General features: G+C 44.7%; 1 protein-coding gene across 1 annotated transcript; it reads left to right on the top strand.

Moving 5' to 3' along the window:
- The first annotated feature begins 226 nt into the window (after nt 1–226).
- LOC112568815 (transcriptional regulator ERG homolog) lies at nt 227–18,490 on the top strand. Its single transcript, XM_025246306.1, has 7 exons — nt 227–483; nt 11,357–11,572; nt 11,988–12,194; nt 13,260–13,318; nt 13,601–13,684; nt 14,259–14,505; nt 15,095–18,490. The coding sequence occupies exons 5-7, from the start codon at nt 13,654–13,656 to the stop codon at nt 15,372–15,374; spliced, it is 558 nt and encodes a 185-aa protein (XP_025102091.1). The 5' UTR covers nt 227–483; nt 11,357–11,572; nt 11,988–12,194; nt 13,260–13,318; nt 13,601–13,653; the 3' UTR covers nt 15,375–18,490.
- The last annotated feature ends 1,545 nt before the right edge of the window (nt 18,491–20,035 follow it).

Genomic DNA, 20,035 nt, shown 5'->3' with positions numbered 1-20,035 from the left:
CGGTACGATGGCCTCGTGTCTCGTACCACAACATGTATATGTGTGTCGGTACGATGGCCTCGTGTCTCGTACCACTATATGTAGATGTATGTCGGTACGATGGCCTCGTGTCCTGTCTCGTATCACCATCGCCCCGCGCACGCAGCTCGCGCAACGTCGAGGGAAAAACCTGGCGGTCATGACGTCATGGCATGGTGCGGACATGGAGATGCTTCTTCTCATTGGTTAAAGTCAAGACAGGGCGACTGTTTATAAATATGTCTGACAACTTCAGAAGTATGGAACTGGCGAAGAGAGAAAGTGAGAGGTATACAGCAAAGTGAAATGGCCAGCACCAAGGAGTGAACTCGTGTGTTGTTACATATCAAGAACGCCATTAGACATTGTGGTGAGGGCTGTGGACTTGCTTGAAGGCCAGCTTTTGAAGAATCGGCAAAAGACAGGCAGCTTTATGAAATTATTGATTGCTGAAGCTATTAACATGTAAGTATTAATGAATTGATTAAATTTTTTACTATTTACTGTGGTTAGAACGCTCAAGGCGTCAAAGAATCTTTGTGTTGTGAACTTGTGACAGGTATCGAGCAGCAACCCACAAGGTAATCAAGTCACGTGTGAACACAATCAGATGGAAGTAGAACACGTGCTAACAGGCTGAAACACGCCGGTTTTGTCGCACTTTTGCATATTTTTCTCTTTTCTTTTTTAGGTTCAGCTAGGTTCGGTTCACTACCACATAAGACTATAGCAATAATAAGGATGATGACGACGAAAATAATAATAACAATCGTTATCATCACCGAAAACGTGGGGAGTGTTGAAAGCATAGCGTTGACTTTAAAAAAATCCACGGGAATAAAATCATGAATATAAACACCTAAAATAATCGACATAAAGCAAACCCCAAAGCTGCCATGAACTGCGAATAAAAGTGAACAAGATAAAGAGAAGGGAAATCAGTGAGGCAGGTCATGTCAGTCACAGAGACGGTATTAATGGCGCAGGCACCCAAACTGCAGCCCGTAAATTCAATTTATCAACAAAACAAAGATGTAGTACATGCTTTCAATTTATGCAACAAGTAAACAAAGCCCACTTATATTTACTCTTGTCCTCGTTGTATATGCGAACCACTTTTTTCCCTAAAGTTACCGTCCGAGATGAAGGCGCGAGTGAGAAAGCTGTGGTTCCTTAGTAATACACTCCGATAAAAGAAATTATACATAAAGCTAATGAAAGAAATTATACATCAAGCTAATGAAAGAAATTATACATTACACTAATGACAGAATTTATACATTACGCCAGCGGCCTCGCCCTATTCAATGAGTATTCAACTAGGCACTAGGCATATTTGGAGGATACGTTCAGGCCTTTGGTCTGCTAGCCTAGTGGTCACCTAGAAAGTATTAAGTAAGAGCTTGCAAAGCAGGGTGAGGAGCAGTTTTGCCAAGGGACATTGGGATACATTATATATATATAATATCATTCGCCGGCCAGACAAAGTTGTCCTTAAAATGAGCCTGCAAGTGGGAATCAAATTTTAATAAATATAGAAACTTGTTTCATAGGGATATACGGTTACTTTAAGTGAATCATTACAATAAAGTACATTTAAAAATAATGAGATCAGCCAATATGGCGCTGGAGAAACAGTTCCAGCAATCATTTTATTGTGTTATAAAATGTTTGACCAAATATGGCGGCTAATTTTTAAGTTGGTAATCTTGTATGGACTGCAACTGATAGTATAAATATCTAAATACTGTTTTGAATTGCAAAGACCACTTTGAACAATTATATAAGCATATAAAGTGAAGCTGTCCAGGACATAGGTTGATAAGACCCCTGTACACACATACATTTCAAACTTGCTATAGTTTACATTTTAAATAATGTAACCAGCACTTAACATTTTTGGTGGAGTATTAAATTAAAGATTCGAAAATGTAAAATGAGTTTAAAAGCTGCCAAAATTCTCGTTGTAATTAATTTGTATACCTTTCAGATTTTATGTGAATAGTATTTTTAAATTAAGTTTTGTTTTCATTTTCTGATTCTATGAGTGACACCAATAGCGCTCGTTTCTCTGATTCCTTTATGCGGCTTCTATGTTTGTCTTTTGTTACTTGTCTACACGGTTGTTTATCCTTCCGTCTTTCTTCTGCTGCCCATGTCTCCTTCTGACTCAAGCGCTGACAGCATGCTTCTTCATTCGAGTGATCGTGCGCTATATAAATCACACCTTCGTCGTTGTTGTTGTTGTTGTTGTTGTTATCATCATCATCATCATTATCAAACATTTGTGAGGAATGGTCCATTTTATAGACCATTTATAGACCAGATGCACATTAAAAGGCCTTGTCCAAGTAAATTTGTATAGGTATATCTATTATTTCTATGCTTTCTAATATACTGAATGTCTGCAAATCCTGACTTAGTAAGCCCGCAGCTATTTTAGGAGCAAGTTGTCTAAGGTCCTTCGTATCATGTGACATGACAATGGCATCGTGACCTCTGACATGGGCAGTTGAATTCCGCTCTCTTACCCCGGTATCTGGGTGAATTAGCAAAACATTTTGTAGATTAAAAAGCGACGGAAAGAAAGACGAAATGATGCGAGAGGAGTACATCTACTTGATTACAGAGATGAAGGAAGAACGGCAGAAGCAACACTGAATACAAAATATTTTTCTGCATAGAACACGAACAACAAATGAAATGTGATTAAGAAATGATTAGCGAGAACAAATGCTCACGAGATGTGCACAACAGGGACAACAGTCAGCTAAATCCAACAAGAAGTCAAGAAAAGGAGGTGTGATGAGTGTCACATCAGTTCCCCCATACTGAGTGTGATTTCGCGGTTAAAATGAAAAGTGGATCACAAGAGATGTGTGATGTGTGCGTCACACGTCTGTAGATGTGTGCGTCACACGTCTGTAGGTCCCCGACTGTTCAGAAGGGCTATGAGTCAAGTTTGTGTCGTCTGCTCGTGCCACTCAACCGTTTCTCCACGCCGACTGAGCGTGGGTAGCGGCTGAACAGCTCATTGTGTCCACCCCGCACCCACCGCCCGCACCCACCGTTGGCCCGCGCTTACCTGCCCATGTGCAGCCTCCTGGGACACCCGAGGCGACGCGGTGCTGTCTGTCCAGGTGCGAACAGGTGTAGGTCTTTGTCACAGTGGCCTCTCGTCTGTGTCTACATCGCCTCGGTCTCTTTCATCGCTTTCCTATCTCCTCATAATCTTGTATTGTTCGAAACAGACGTGCATTTAGTCCTTCTTCCACAGCCTTGAACTTTCTGTATCTACCAGGAATAAGACTATCCACACATTCTTTGTTTTATTTTTTGTTTTTCTTTCCTTATTATATTATTGGTCTGTGTTTGTGCGCGCGTGTAGATAGATAACCGTATGTTTGCATGAGTGCTTGTTTGTGTTTGCCATGATATGCTATAGCAGCAGTTACTGCTTTAATAATATTAGGTTACAACAACAACAACAACAACAACAACAACAACAACAACAACAACAATACACTCAGAGGCCTTGCTCGTTTAAGGCAAACAAATCAAACATTTTACCACCTTTTGCCCAAGGGTCAAAGTTTCGGGAAGAACTTGTTCTTTGCCTGTACAAGAACGATATAATAAGCATAAGGATGTACAGAATAAGGACTATGATAACGACAACGATGACGATGCCCGTCGTTACTCGTACAAACTCGAGTAAAACTCACACAGGTGTCTTACTGTGCAAATATTTCAACATGCATGTGTAGATGTCATCCTGTAGTGATATTCGAGTATGTATATGTATACAAGACTGTGACAAAAGTTCGACCCCTAAAATGGGTTTTGTGCAGTAAAATGAATGTTTTGCTATATTTGTTGGAAGTGTGTGGCATGACGTGTCCATAGATGCAGCTGACAAGACAACTGCTCACCTGCTTCTAGTGTCTGTATACAGTCGACACGTGACAGACTCGGCTGACAAAGTCTTTGAATTTCAAGCACAATGTCTATCTTGCTGTGAATCTGTTTGTTTTTTCTGACATTCTTAGCAAATATTTAATAACATTAGCATTCGGACAGTCATTTGTTCCACACCACTTCCGCTGTGTAGGAGACAGAAGCGATCATCTCGGTGATTATCCGCGATTTGGCGACAAAGTACCATGACGACCGTCAGCATGAACTGAGACGACATTAATTGTTTACAGGTATATGTTGACAAACACTTTGTGTGTGGACAAAGTAGAACTTTGTCAGGTAAAAGTCTCAGTGACCCCCGGATGTTGGAAACTTGGTAGAGTGAATAGAACTCACGTCACGCGTGACGCAACCTCCACCCGCCATTTTGTTTTCGTTGGCGATGACGCAATCGACGTATTGAAACACACAAAACACGTAAACAACAACAACAACAACAACAACAACAACAACCAGGCCAGTCTTATCATATGTATCTCCTAAAACCTTTATTCCCCCATTGACGTCGTTTCAGGTTCAACAAACAACCAAACAAACAACCAACCAAACAAACAAAACCAACCAACCAACCAACCAACCAACCAACCAACCAACCAACCAACCAACCAACCAACCAACCAACCAACCAAACAAACAAACAAACAAACAAACAAACAGATGTTGTAAGCATTCTGTCCTAGTGTATGCCACAGGCGAACTTTTGTCAGAGTGTCATAAACAGGTGAATAGGTCCTTTACTGTACTGACTGATATTCGGGTGTCTTCCCACCCCACATCACGTGTGTTCCTACATGGAGGCTTTATGTGTGCACCCTCACCTCATCTGTACCTTTGACCTCATCCCTCCATGCACCTAACCCTGTACCTCATCTGATAGTTGCTTTAATGAGGCTTTACCCGACTTCAAGCAAGTATAATTAACTGAATCAGTTTGCTTTTTTGTCTCGTGCCTCTTACCTTGTGTCCTTTATCAGTTGCTTTCACTTTCTTGTCTTCCTCCTCTGTTTATTATTTTACAAACACTGACTACAACAAAGGGTTGCCCCACTTGTAGAGGGGTTGGTGATATGAAGGAATACTTGTCACAAATACACTCACTGACTGTTAAACGAGTTTAGACGCCCACCGTCTGTATTTCCAGAGTCTACCCGTATTTACAGGACAAGTCGCCAAACCCTGCAAGTCAACTAACTGTCCCTCCTTTAATACCCCTCAACCGAACTATACCTTGGTGTGTTTAGTTGTCGCCCTCTTATTGTCATTTGTGAAGATATTTTCGTCTTGATGTGTGTGTGTGTGTGTGCTGTGAATAGGTGTGTGATGTGCATTTTGTGCGCGGTCTACCACTCTCGCTCACACTCAGCCGACAAAACACAATCAAGTGTTAAAGCAGACACGCATACACACCTACACACGCACCCGGCGACACTTCCAGCAGTGAAGTCAGTCTGTCGCACCTGACAACCAAGCTGTTCGCATTTGCTTCCCACGCCAACCCCGACGACACCTGTAGACACCTGTAGACACCTGTAGAGTAGAGTGGCCGCTGAGCACGTGACATCACAGGCCATAGGGTACGGCTGACGTCACCTCGTAGTCCGTTTAACCCTGACCGACTTTCACCACCACCGATGTTACTTTCTACTACTACTACTTTGTCATGTGTTTGTTGTTGTTGTTATGTGCTTTCTCTCTCTCTCACACCACAGAAGGGTTACATTGTTCTCAACTTCTCTTGTGGGTTGGAGCACCATGTCTCCTCGTTATAAGTGTCTCGCTATTTATAGAACAGTACAATACTGTATGTACAATACTGTATGTATATAGAATATGGAGAACAGTACATATATAGACTATAGAGAACAGTACAGAACTGTTTGTATATAGACTATAAATAGTACAATACTGTATGTATATAGAACATAAAGAACAATACAATACTGTATGTATATAGAATACAGAATATGTATATAGACTATAGAGAACAGAACTGTATGTATATAGAATATAAATAGTACAATACTAGTGCAGACTCCCCGAGAGTGGGTTAGTTAGATGGTCTGCACCATGTAGCCATTGTAGTGGGACCCTGCATGTGCAGACAGCTTCACTTGTCTGACAGGAGTCGCCTTCACTGGTGTGTCCTCCCCACCACCTCCTCCTCCTCCTCCTCCTCCTCCTCTTTATGGTATATTAGAGGGTTAGAGGTAATGCCGGGTACAGGGCACCCAGTCAGTCCGAGGGAAGACTACTTGAAACCTGCTATATTCCTGCCTAAGCCTCACAGAATGTCCTCACTGACCCCATGAGCCTCCTGACTCCCCTGTCCTCCAGTGTAGAGAACTCTCCTCGTTGACCTCACTGACGTGACCCCTGACCCACCACAACAGGAATAAGCTGACGCTGCGTTTTGATTACGTCACATACCGAGGGCTGGAGTGCGAGAGACTTACCAACTGTCACCAGCGAGGGAAAAAGGAATTTATGGCCCTTGAAGGCGTCCTCAAACAAACAGGATCACGGCATTGGCTAGTAAATAATATCTGTGCCAGATTTCCTTACCTTCAACCTTTCAAAATAATATCCGGGCAAACCGATCACAAACAAATCAGTAACGTACCGAGATACTGGGCGCCCCGGGGGTGGGATGTGCGCCACCAGGTCCCCATCAGCGACAATGCACTCATCTGTACAAGACAAAGCAAAGAAGATTTTCAAGGAATAAGCCAATCGCTTCTGTTCAATCAAGGCAAATCTTTTAAGATAAAAATAAGAACATTTGAAAGTTTGTAATAACTATATAATGAAAATGAGAAATTCTTGCTCCAGCGGGTATTGAGAAAAGGCCAAACATTTGTTGGGGGGGGGGGGGTCCTGATTATGCGCTTGGGGCAGCTGATGATCCTTCCCACCGTTGTGAGACACCAAGGTAAACACGTGTTTTCCTTTTAACGCGAATATTGACATCAGTTAAGTGATGTAAACATTTTGAATTTCTCTACAAGTATTTATTCCTAGAGGAGCAGAAGGGCGCCACAACACCTCTCCAACGGACCTGGTTATGTGCATCCTCCCCGTGTGGCTCCGACATCTTTCGCCTCGCTTGCTGTTCTTTGCCGTCTGCTTCGGCCCCCCAAAGGGCTCCAGTCAAGTTCTCTACAATTAGAGAATAATTATCGCTCAATAATATATACTTGTCTTTGTTGTTGTTGCCAGTTTATAAGCCTTTTGTCGTCGCTGTTTTCAGCCGATGCCCCTATAAAGGGGCCAGACGTTCTTACCGACCTTTGCAACTGTCGTCACACTTTCAAAATGAAGCAGGACTGAAGGGATCCTGTCTCTCTCTCCCTGAAGTGAAACAGTCGGCAGATAGATCCGTCCCGAGTGTTGTTGGTGGTAGTAGTGGTGGTGGTGTGGCAGTGTGTTGTTGGTGGTGTTGGCGGTAGTGGTGGTAGTGGTGGTAGTGGTGGTGTGGTGGGGAGAGGGTAAATCAGGTTGCCACAGACAGAGGCTGTAAGCCATTATCCACGAGCAGGTTACTCTTCTTTACCAGGCGGTAACTTATGGCAGGGCCTTCTTTCTGGTATCGTTTTTCTCCGTGTAGCAAGTAGAGTAAATTTCGTGATTGCTCTAGTTTAAAAAAAAAGCAAACAGAATTTTTTTCTGACACCAATAAGTAAAGGGACCAGACATACTGACACAGAACTGTCTGATGTATACTGTCTGCAAAAACGACTAAACAGGGTGGCCACATAAACTGACACACAACTGTTCAGTACATTTTTATGACTTTTAAATTAAGTCGTCAGATATACTGGAACTGAAATTTTATGTATATATCTTTAAAACTAATAAATAAAACGGTGAGGTTTACTGGCGGAGAACGATTTGATACATACCGTGTTCTAGAACTAATAAATAAAGTTGTCAGCTATGCTGGTGTAGTTTATTACAGTTTAAGTGACCAGATATACTGACATACAGGTACAAAGCTGTAAGGTACATAATAATTTACTCAAACTAATAAAATGGTCAGACATATCAGCACAGACTTGTTTGATGCACACCATTTATAGCTAATAAATAACGTGGTCAGACATACTGACACATAGGTGTTTGCTACATTCTCTAGAACCAATCAAACGATCAGATATACTGGTACACGATTTTCCATAATACCGCTTTTGAATGGAATTTCTAGTCTAAGAGAAACAGATGTATAAAGACATCTAGAGCAAAACTGAATATCGAATTTTTTTCTGTTGGTAATTTTGTTTCCGAAGAAAAACATTTTGTCCGAGGAACACCATTAGGCAGAAATAAGAAATTTGATTTCCGTATCTTCTTCTTTGGCTTATTTTTTTAATGTTTCTCGTCTCGCCGTTTGATTGAACTACTCATGTGCATTTTTTTTGTTGCTGTGCGAATCAGCGACCCAGTCCCACACCCTGTCGCAGAATGTGCATCAAGGCACCCTGAGGGTAGGTGCATGAATCTGTGTCTGTACAGGTCCTTGTGGGTGCTCACAGGAGCAACTGACTTACTAAGGTCAAAGACTGGACTGGTCGTCTCTCTCAACAACAGGTCAAGGCACGACTGACTGGTCGGTTACATAATTTCTTCTTGTTAGTAGCTAGCGAGTCGCATATTAGTTTGCGCGTGAGTTGCCTACCCAGGGCTGGACAGTTTTACCCCTGAGTAATGTCTATGAATACGAGTCCGCTGGTTAACATGTTACTGACAGACACAACACGGGTGGCATCAGCAATGAAAGTGGAGTGCCATGGTCTGCACACAACCTGGTCTGTAGGTAGTGCCACCACCCGGTCTGTACATGTCAGTACGTATTACATCACAGTGAATGCTGCTAGTCTCAAAGAGTTCGTCTTATCTAGTAATTGTCACACGTGACTGTAGTCTCACAGACTCCTCATGTGGTAATTACCATACGTGACTTTAGTCGCACAGGGTCAGCTTAATGTTCTGTCATACGTGACTTGAGCCTCACAAGGTTCCCACAATCTTGTAAGGTGAGTCTACTCTATAGAGGTCAGACGATATTTTATTACAGGTGAGTCTAATCAGGTAAGCGAGGGCAAATAAACCTTTTCTCTCTGCGCTGAGACTCGCCCCCATAATTCGTCAGCCAACATCAAGCAGCGATGATAGCTGAATATGGTCAAGGGTTGAGGACACACCCCTGCACCCACACACAGAACCTGTGACGTCACTGTCATGTCACTGTTTTACCCTCCGATAATTACTTTCCTCAGTGTACGTTACATATCACACGGCTGTGCCTCCCACCCCAACTCTTACCCCGGTCAACTCTCACCCCGACTTGCAGCCTCAGCCCTACCCTCCGCATCAGCTCCTCCCCCTCCTGTACGGGGTACCACTACGGCGCACCACAGCCGGTAACGTAAGCTGCAGCACGCGATGCGATTGGTGGGCTGCGTGGGACTGGGGTGAGATCACCGTGGCCTAGTTGTAACCTGCCGCACAGCTCTCATTCATTTCGCCTTCAGCCAGCCAGCCAGCGAGCCAACCAGCCAACCAGCAGTGAGAGACGTAGCGCGAGCTTGATGACCCCACCCCCTCACCCCTCACGTACACTTTACGTCGGACTGTCAGCTCGTCCAACTCGCAAACCTTGGCAGCAGACGACTTTCTGTGTTGGTCTCTCTTCCGCTCTTAACGAAACATAAGCAAAGCCATCAACTCCACGCCGACTGGGTTCACCTCGGTGAGAAGACTCAAACAACAGCGGGTGTCATCAGGTCAGTCGGGTGAAGTGTGTCCAGCAACAGCGGGTGTCATCAGGTCACTCAGGTGAAGTGTGTCCAGCAACACCGGGTGTCATCAGGTCACTCAGGTGAAGTGTGTCCAGCAACAGCGGGTGTCATCAGGTCACTCAGGTGAAGTGTGTCCAGCAACAGCGGGTGTCATCAGGTCACTCAGGTGAAGTGTGTCCAGCAACAGCGGGTGTCATCAGGTCACTCGGGTGAAGTGTGTCCAGCAACAGCGGGAGGTAACTCTGCTGGCCGGTGGACCTCAGCAGACGCAGGTCAGGCGCTGACTCAAGGGAGAACAATGTCAAGGGCCAAGCAGCATCCTCTTGTTTCTAGGCATGTTGCTAGGCAAGTCTGGTAAGCCTTCTCACGAGATGCTAGCATTGCCTCTGGCTCACAACCTTGACAGCACCTGTCCCTCATGCAGGTGAATGGACGTTTGCCAGGTAAATGCTGACCTGCAATCAGCAGATCAACCAACACTAGCTTACACCACGTGACTAATCGCGAAGAGAATTCAAACAGTGGACAGCAGCTGGTAAGTGTGGAGTTTAGCAACTTGCCGACACCGAGTTGCTTGTTGTTTGTTAGTTCTCCGAGTTGTTTGTTAGTTCTCCGAGTTGTTTGTTAGTTCTCCGAGTTGTTTGTTAGTTCTCCCAGTTGTTTGTTAGTTCTCCGAGTTGTTTGTTAGTTCTCCGAGTTGTTTGTTAGTTCTCCCAGTTGTTTGTTAGTTCTCCGAGTTGTTTGTTAGTTCTCCCAGTTGTTTGTTAGTTCTCCCAGTTGTTTGTTAGTTCTCCCAGTTGTTTGTTAGTTCTCCCAGTTGTTTGTTAGTTCACTGAGTGCCCCAGTCCTGGGTGTGACTCACCTAACTCTGCCTCGTCTTCCTGTGAACTTCCTTCCTATCACCTGTACTGTTCCACTCACGCGGCCTCACATCCCTGACCAGCAGCTTCTACTTTTCTGTTCTTTTCCGCATTTCTCCAGGGTTTGTGTGTTTATGTCTTCTATCTTCTATCTTCTATCTGCTATCTTCTCTCTGTCCACTAAAGGCATGAGATCAAGATGTAACATTACTCCTTTGATATGAAATAAAACAATAAGCCTGCTGATTTCCTAGCAGACATATGAACGTGACTTGTGAAGGTAATTAGAGAAGTGAGATTAGCATGGAGAATTAATACACACTACTTAGACTATCGCTATAGTGACACAAGATAATGAGATTAATATACATTATTGAAACCCTCTATATATATATAAACAGATAATGAAGAAAGTGCACTGAGATATATATAGAATAGTTAAACTCTATATATCTACACACGATAAGAAGTGAAGTATACTGAGAATAATATAAAATATTTCACCCGTCGATGTATGTAAGATAATGAGTAAAGCACTTGTTCTGCTTGTATCAGACAGTATGAAATATTCCGATCAGATAAGGTGTGGGATCATGGGACAAATTGTGCGGATACTTTTTTCTGTACTTACCTTAGATAGGGGTGGATGGGTAGGTGTCGGTGTGTTTTACAGGGAATGTCAGGGTACATTGTCGCTGTGTGCAGACCAGCCCACCAGTAAGCAGGTGACCGCCATGTTCCAAGAGGACAGTTTTGAGCTGGACCAGACTGTCCCGTTTTCTCTCACCAGAGAACTCAACCCCACCTTTCCCGACTTGCATCTACCCTGTCACGTGACCAGAGAACTCAAGTTCGCCTTCTACGACTCCTCGCTTCCTTATCACGTGACCTGCTTACAGTCGTGTTCTAGCGACAGCACAGGTATTACGTGCACCTGTCTGTGTGACTGTGTGACTGTCTACCTGCTGCCTTCCCCACTTGCTATCATCAGCACAGGCATTCCACACACAGGCATTCCACACATGTCCACACAGCTAGTCACATGTTCACAGCTATTCTGCCTTAATATAACTCTCCTGTCTGACAACATTCGAACATTTCATTGTTCTCTGCTAGTGATGAGCCCCCCCCCCCCCTGTCTGTATTTTCTTTGTGTCTGTCTGTTGTTTGACAAATACTTACATTTGGCGACTTTGCTATCCACATCCACTAGAGTTGTCTTCTCCATTCTGAACACTTACAACAGTGGAAAAACCTCTTGACTTGATATACCCGTTGTTTGTTGTTGTTGTTGTTGTTGTTGTTGTTAAAGACGATGATGATAATTATGTTGTAGCAAGCGGGAAAGGGAGGATGTCGGACACCCATCCCTACAAGAGTCCCCCCAGCTATGAGGAGACTATGCAGCTACACTCCACATACACGCCGCTCTCTCCACCCAACAGCGGATGTGACGCAGTGTCCACATCTTCCACTCTACTGGACGACATCATGGAGTGCATCCTGCTGGACAATACACCTCACCTGTCCCCGGGATCTTCCGGTCAGTGTGCATCGCATAGCAATGATCAGATAATACACATTTTCATCACATCACATCTCATCACATAACATCTACTCCTACACCTCATCACAGATCATCAAATAACACCTAGTGTTACGTCACATCGCAGAGTATAACATCATCTACTGCACTTTTCATCACATCTTATCAGCTCCTCCAATTGTAATTTCGCCACAGGTTAATAGATAACATCTAATTCTACTCTCATCACCGATTATTAAATGATCTGCTCTGATTGTCAGATGACAGGTTTTTATGTGTCAGATGATTTACTTTACTATTCATCTAAGATTATCAGTTCATCGAGTTCTCCTCATTACAAATGAACTGATAACAATTAGTACTTAATTTATAATTAATACTTCTCACCACACATTCCTGGATAATATTAAATGCTGTTAGTCATGACAGCTGTGCATCTTATCACATGACATACAGTTAGGCTGTTCATCGCAGATTATTAGATAACATCAAGTTTTACTTCTTATCACAGATTATTAGATAACATCTAGTTTTACTCCTTATCACAGATATTAGATAACATCTAGTTTTACTTCTTATCACAGATATTAGATAACATCTAGTTTTACTTCTCGTCACAGAATGTTAGATAACATCTAGTTTTACTCCTTATCACAGATATTAGATAACATCTAGTTTTACTCCTTATCACAGATATTAGATAACATCTAGTTTTACTTCTCATCACAGATTATTAGATAACATCTAGTTTTACTTCTCATCACAGAATGTTAGATAACATCTAGTTTTACTTCTCGTCACAGAATGTTAGATAACATCTAGTTTTACTTCTCATCACAGAATGTTAGATAACATCTAGTTTTACTTCTCGTCACAGAATGTTAGATAACATCTAGTTTTACTTCTCATCACAGAATGTTAGATAACATCTAGTTTTACTTCTCGTCACAGAATGTTAGATAACATCTAGTTTTACTTCTCGTCACAGATTATTAGATAACATCTAGTTTTACTTCTCATCACAGAATATTAGATAACATCTAGTTTTACTTCTCGTCACAGATTACCAGGAGAGAAGCACGCCCAGCCCTGCATTGTCGGACATTTCGTCGGTCCTAACGGTATGATCTCCCATTCTTTCCTAGGGGGCGGGCCGGCCGGTGCAAAACGCTTAGCGCCTCTCACCAATACAATGAGGGTTGGCTGTCTTGGGTTCAGATCTCGTCTCGGGCACGCTGTTCTTTTTCTGCTCGTGGCAACTGGCTGACTGCCAATGCATTCTATATTTATACAATTCAATTCTATAAGTATAGAATACATTTCATTCAATACTACACTACGATAACTCACCATTATATGTATATTTTTAGTCAAATATTTGAACTCTGACCTCTGTGTTGTAGAACTGGTCCAGCCACAAGATGCAGCGAAGAGCAGAGAAGAAGATAAAAATAAAATGCGTGAGATAGCTACACTTATTCTTTCTGGTGAGTTGCCTTGGTAGCCTTAGTAGCGACTGAGATGGTAGCATTGTGTAGCGTCAGGTAGTCATAGTAACGATTAAGATAGTAACATTGTGTGACGTCAGGTAGCCTAGGTAATGATTAAGATGGTAACATTGTGTGACGTCATGTAGCCTTAGTAACGACTATGGTATGCCTGACATGTTATCTAGTAGATCGGATGTGAACAGTCCTGTCTCTGTCTCTGTACAATGGATGTCAACAAGTCCTGTCTCTGTCTCTGTACAATGGATGTCAACAAGTTCTGTCTCTGTCTCTGTACAATGGATGTCAACAAGTTCTGTCTCTGTACAATGGATGTCAACAAGTTCTGTCTCTGTCTCTGTACAATGGATGTCAACAAGTCCTGTCTCTGTCTCTGTACAATGGATGTCAGCAAGTTCTGTCTCTGTCTCTGTACAACGGATGTCAACAAGTCCTGTCTCTGTCTCTGTACAATGGATGTCAACAAGTCCTGTCTCTGTCTCTGTACAACGGATGTCAACAAGTCCTGTCTCTGTCTCTGTACAATGGTGTCAAGTCCTCTCTCTGCTTGCAGGTAGCGGCCAAGTGCAGTTGTGGCAGTTTCTGCTGGAGCTGCTGGCAGACAGCAGCAACGACGACTGCATTCGGTGGGTAGGGGGTCAGGGCGAGTTCCGCATGATCGACCCCGAGGAGGTGGCCCGCAGGTGGGGCCGACGGAAGAACAAGCCGAACATGAACTACGACAAGGTGAGCCGGGCCATGCGCTACTACTACGACAAGCTCATCCTCAGCAAGGTGCAGGGCAAGAGGTACACCTACAGGTGAGTCCTCCTGCTACCCACAGGTGGGTCTTCCTCACATCATTGGGTGAAATGAACATTCCATTCTTTGTATCTTCAACCATGTATGTTCAGTTACGACGACGACGACGACGACGACGATGATGATGATGATGATGATGATGATGATGACAACAATGCTCTACCACAGCCTGAGCGCCATGTTATGAACACTAATCCGTTACAACATAAAGAGCATGAACAACATGCCTGAGAGTAGATGATTTCCATGAATGTAACAAAAGCTGAAACTTGTGGCTGGAGTCTCTAGATGGTTCTAGAACAAGGGTGCATCCAAGGCCCGCTAACAACGAGTGTCATCTATCACATGAGGGGTCGGGGGGTAGTTGATTTCTCAACAAGTGGCTACTGACTAGGGTACCACGCGTTCATCATAAACTTTCGAGTTCAAGGAACAGACGGGAGTTTTCTGGAGTTTGTTGATGAGGACAGCCAGACGAGAGAGGAGTGCAGTAATGGTGTGAAGGTGTCACGTGTATTGAGGAGTAAGGGTGTCACGAATGTTGTCTCACTAAAGGGATTGTAATGAAGTCACGTTGCCTTGTTTCAGGTTCAACTTTCACGTCATCATGCGCATGCAGCGATCTACCCAGAGTACGCCGGACATGCGAGAGTTTGGGGAGCTGCTGAGCATGGTGGGATACCAGTCTCAGAGCGCCTCCACCCCGGATATCTCGCACACACTCTCCTCCCTCCCCCCATCCCCACCCGTACCGACGCCATCTTGCTCTGAGGGGAGCAAACTGCGCTCCAACTCCCTCCCCGTACCTTCTCCCCAGTCGCATCTGAGCTCACGTGTCCTTCCCATCATGCCTCGTGCCCAGATGTGACGCAAAGACCAGACTCGAGAACTGGCGAGATCTTGCAGAGTTGGGGGCGGGGGCGCGCCTTCAGTCACGACTCTGTGGATACTCAGAGTGAGTGGCCAACAGTTTCTAGCTGGGAGGTGACAGCAGCACTTGCAGGGTCAGGGGTTAGACTCGCCCAAGCAGCGTACTCTCAACACGACGATTCCTTCAGTTGCGACCTGTACCCCGAATGGCGGGACTCCAAGGTGACAGGTAATCTTGAGGCTGTCACACATCCAGCGCTACACAACCACGACCCAGAGACGTCATCGTCAGCCCACAACGACCACCGCTACCTGCAGCAGCTCCATCATCATTCGCACCAGGATCATCGCATTCAATACTACTGTGACGATGCTTGTGCCGTGCCCGCTGCTCACGACGGCCAGCAACCGGGTGTCTGGACAGCGGGGCCCAGCCACTGCGCTGAGTACTACTCACCCAACTAATGAACACGTGCGACAGAGAAAGGACTCTTTGTGTTTTAGCTCCATCGTGGTCTTTGTCGTCAAGGAGGCGAGACCGTGTGACGTGTCTTCAGGACCTGGAGTGACATGACATAACCCTCACGTGACCTGCTCTGCCCTTTTTTATGAACTTTTGCCAGAAAGTCCGGCGACGTGTGCGACCAGGGGCTCAGTACTTCGCCAGTTCATGCTCAACAGGACATGCCGAGACTTTTGACGAGTCATTAGACGAGGCCTGACAATCGCAGGCCCTGTTCTCGCCCCCAAAACACTCCAGTCTCTCACCACTTGGTGACCCGGATCAGTTATCGGTGGCCGAGGATCCTAGTTGATGTAACTCGCTTTCCGCGTACAAGTGATCAAGTGCGAGGGCAGCAACAGCTCGTCCGATGTGAATGGAGGAGTAGAGGGAGGGAAGGGGAGAAGGGGGATTACTTGGAAGATCTTTCCGGAAGTGTGGACTCGGAAGTCATGACCTGTTGACCCTGTCAGTGTTGCAGAAGCTGGGGACGGTTACTGTACACTAGAAGATCTGTCCGTAGCTGATGATGTTGACGAGTGACAATGTTTCATCTGCTGTCTACAAGCTGTGCACGTGCAGTGCCTCGCACGTGTAGGTGCCACGTGGACAGTACACATATCAGTCAGTCTCTGACATGTCAGCAGGAGTTTCCTGCGGTGATTGTGCGTGATTGAAGATTTTATTGCTTGTGTTTGTTTGTTTGTTGTCGTAGCTCTCAACCATCAACCCGTATCAGAACTCCCGCTCACGGCAGGGCACTGCTGTTTTCTCTTTTCCTCTGTCTTCTTTCACTGGCACACGCACAAAATATGTACATGAATACGCACACACCTATGTGTTCATAAATATACATAAATCATGATACGTTACTTGATTCCATGGACACGTGTAGACACCTGTCTACCTCATACACTTACTTCTTTCTTCTCCGTGACGTACGGCTGTGCCAAGTGATGCTGACAGGTGTGGACAAGGTTTGGTGTTAGTGACAAAGTTTAAAATATCAGCAAGAAGTGTTAATATGTCAATATGTTCTGCAATACAATGTCGGACCTCAGAGGTACGAGATAAGACAAACAAGTGAAATGACGATAAACAAAAGAATTGTAAAGCGAAAGGTCACAATGTCAAAACAACTCAACGGTCATTTCTGGTTGTTTGTGGCTCATCAGATGTCATTAGAGGTAATTACTGTCACCCCAAGTGTGATGTTGGCCCTCATGCTGCTAGGTGAGAATTGTCCCTTGACATAGGTAATGAAGAAACCAGATCACGTGGTTGCTGCTGTGTAGCCAGGCAGGGACATGAAGGAATCCACGTGGTATGTTTACGATTTTGTAGTCTGTTGTTACATCACGTTGATCGCCAGGGCTTCGCGGAGCTGGCTGCATGAGATTGCCATAGAAACTGAGTCCAAGGATAACATTTTAGCAACCGACACTAACCCCAACCCGCGCTTAACCCTAACCACGCCCATGCATCTCACGGGTGCGCGGCCAAGGAAACAATAATCTTACTGATCCATCACTTAACCCTTATCCTTATTGGGTTTGTACACGTGGTAGGGTCTGTGGCCCTTGGTGACTTCTTTGTTTGCTTAGTTGTTAGCATGAACATCACTTGTGGTGACATCACTTGTGGGGACATCACTTGTGCTCCTGGTCTGTCGCCCCAACAGGCTGCTCTGCCCAACTGACCAACACTTGCTGTCTGTGCACTGAATGCATCGTCATAACTTCATTCATGCATTGTTTATTTTAATTTCTGCCTTCTGTATTCTCTTCTTCTTGTTCTTCTTTCTTCGTCACCACGCATTGCTAAAGCTGTGATGTGTTCGTCACGACCCTCTGTACCAACTGTGATGTGTTCGTCACGACCCTCTGTACCAGCTGTGGTGTGTTCGTCACGACCCTCTGTACCAGCTGTGGTGTGATCGTCACGACCCTCTGTACCAACTGTGATGTGTTCGTCACGACCCTCTGTACCAGCTGTGGTGTGTTCGTCACGACCCTCTGTACTGTGATGTGTTCGTCACGACCCTCTGTACCAACTGTGATGTGTTCGTCTATTTTATAACCCACCGGTGACGTTCACAGACATTATCTGCCTGCGGTGTGTCTCTGTGACGTGTATAGAATGAACATTTTGTGGCATATGACGTCACAACCATAGCTCATGTGTTAAACAGACGTCACCGCCCGTGACGGCTACATACCTCGTGGAACCTGACGTTAGCATGTCACGTGTTCGTCATTTACTGTCTGTGAGGTGTACAGACGTCACATGATAGTTATTGTTGTGACACCGATGTCATGTGTTGACTGTGACAGCTGTACAAGCTCAAGTATCTACCGAGACACACTGTGCCTTGGAAAGCCGCTTAGTGCGTGCATATGCACAGTTTGTGTGTGTGTGAGTGTGAGTGTTTGAAGCTGATTCAAATCTGTTATGTCACTATTTTGTCAAAGAGAAATTATAATCTTCATGTTACTAAATCAGTCTTAGAGTTATTGATAATGAATTGGGTACAGAAATATTGTTATAGCTGTTATAGTTGTTATTCGATATTATATTTTTATACGAAGTACAATAAACAAGACCGAATTTTTTACAGTTTGTGTATTTTTACTTCTAATCACAAAATTCCGTGTGTGCCTGTGTGGCTGCCTGTGTCTGTTAAGTGTCAAGGGTTAAGAAAGAACAGGTGCTTTGAAATGGCGGTGAAAATGAGGAGAGTGTGACACGAGTGTGAAACTTGTGTGACGATGCTGACAGGAGTGTGAAACTTGTGTGACGACGATGATAGCACCATGCTCTGGTGAACAAGAAATGAGTGGGGGGGGGGGCAGAGAGACAGGAGACATGAACCCTGCTGGAACCAATCAGGTGATTGATCGCCCCCTCGTATGAGTCGCTGGGAGGACAGACAGGTCAGGGCGGTGAAAGTGGGTCAGGCGGGGGTGTGTAAGTAGGACAGCTTGTGGTCTGGGATTTCCAGGCCTAAACTTAGCGCCGAGCGGTGCGGCGCAGTCATCTGCTCTTCCTCTCCCGCACATCGTCAGCGAGGACAAGAGGGTGTCAGTAGCAGGTAGAGGGAGTGGTTGGTGGTGGTGGTGTTGTAAATTGTGATCACGCTAGTCTGGTGTCGACAGGGGAGTGTGAACAGGTGCACGAACAGGTGCGAGACTGACAAAGTCTTGTCTTTTGACCTCGGAGTGTATGATGTGGAGTACATAACTCGTGTGTCGTTACATTTGACAGCTGCTTCCCACACGTCTGCAGCTCCCCCTACATCAAACTGTAAGATGTATAATGAAACTCACGTAGTAGAACACAGAACACGATGCACGCATGACACATACACGTAAAAACTATATTACACAACACGTCTAATTTTATGTTTCTTCCCATCATCAAAGCTTTATTTAACGCGCTAACAATGTACTACGTCACTGTACTAACCCATTCACATTGCCAGCAGTCAACACCAATCAGTGTACTACGTCACACTAGTACACCATTCACAACACTGCCAGCAGTCAACACAATCAGTGTACTACGTCACACTAGTACACCATTCACACTCAGTGTACTACGTCACACTATTACACCATTCACAACACTGCCAGCAGTCAACACAATCAGTGTACTACGTCACACTAGTACACCATTCACACTCAGTGTACTACGTCACACTATTACACCATTCACAACACTGCCAGCAGTCAACACAATCAGTGTACTACGTCACACTAGTACACCATTCACACTCAGTGTACTACGTCACACTATTACACCATTCACAACCGTGTGCGGACGTTTTGCCGACGGACGTTTCTCCGCCGGACGTTTCGGAGCCGGACGTTTTGTCGACTGGACGTTTCGCCGCTGGACGTTTCGGAGTCGGACGTTTTGCCGACTGGCTTTTCGCCGCCGGACGTTTCGCCGCATTATGTCAGAGAGAGAGAGAGCTTACTTACTTCTCAAAGAATGAAAGTAACTACTAGATTACACAATAATTCTTTATTTCAAACAAATTTACACACAGACTTCACAGACAGTTCACTTTGATTGTCACAGATTATGCGCAACAGCTTTGAGAAAAATATTGATACAATGGCGAGAGAAATGTGTGAGCTAACGGTTCACATGAG

Source organism: Pomacea canaliculata, linkage group LG7 (assembly GCF_003073045.1).
Source record: "Pomacea canaliculata isolate SZHN2017 linkage group LG7, ASM307304v1, whole genome shotgun sequence".
Lineage (NCBI taxonomy): Eukaryota > Metazoa > Mollusca > Gastropoda > Architaenioglossa > Ampullariidae > Pomacea > Pomacea canaliculata.
Note: the sequence above shows the minus strand (reverse complement) of the source record. Positions and strands in the feature narration are given on the sequence as shown.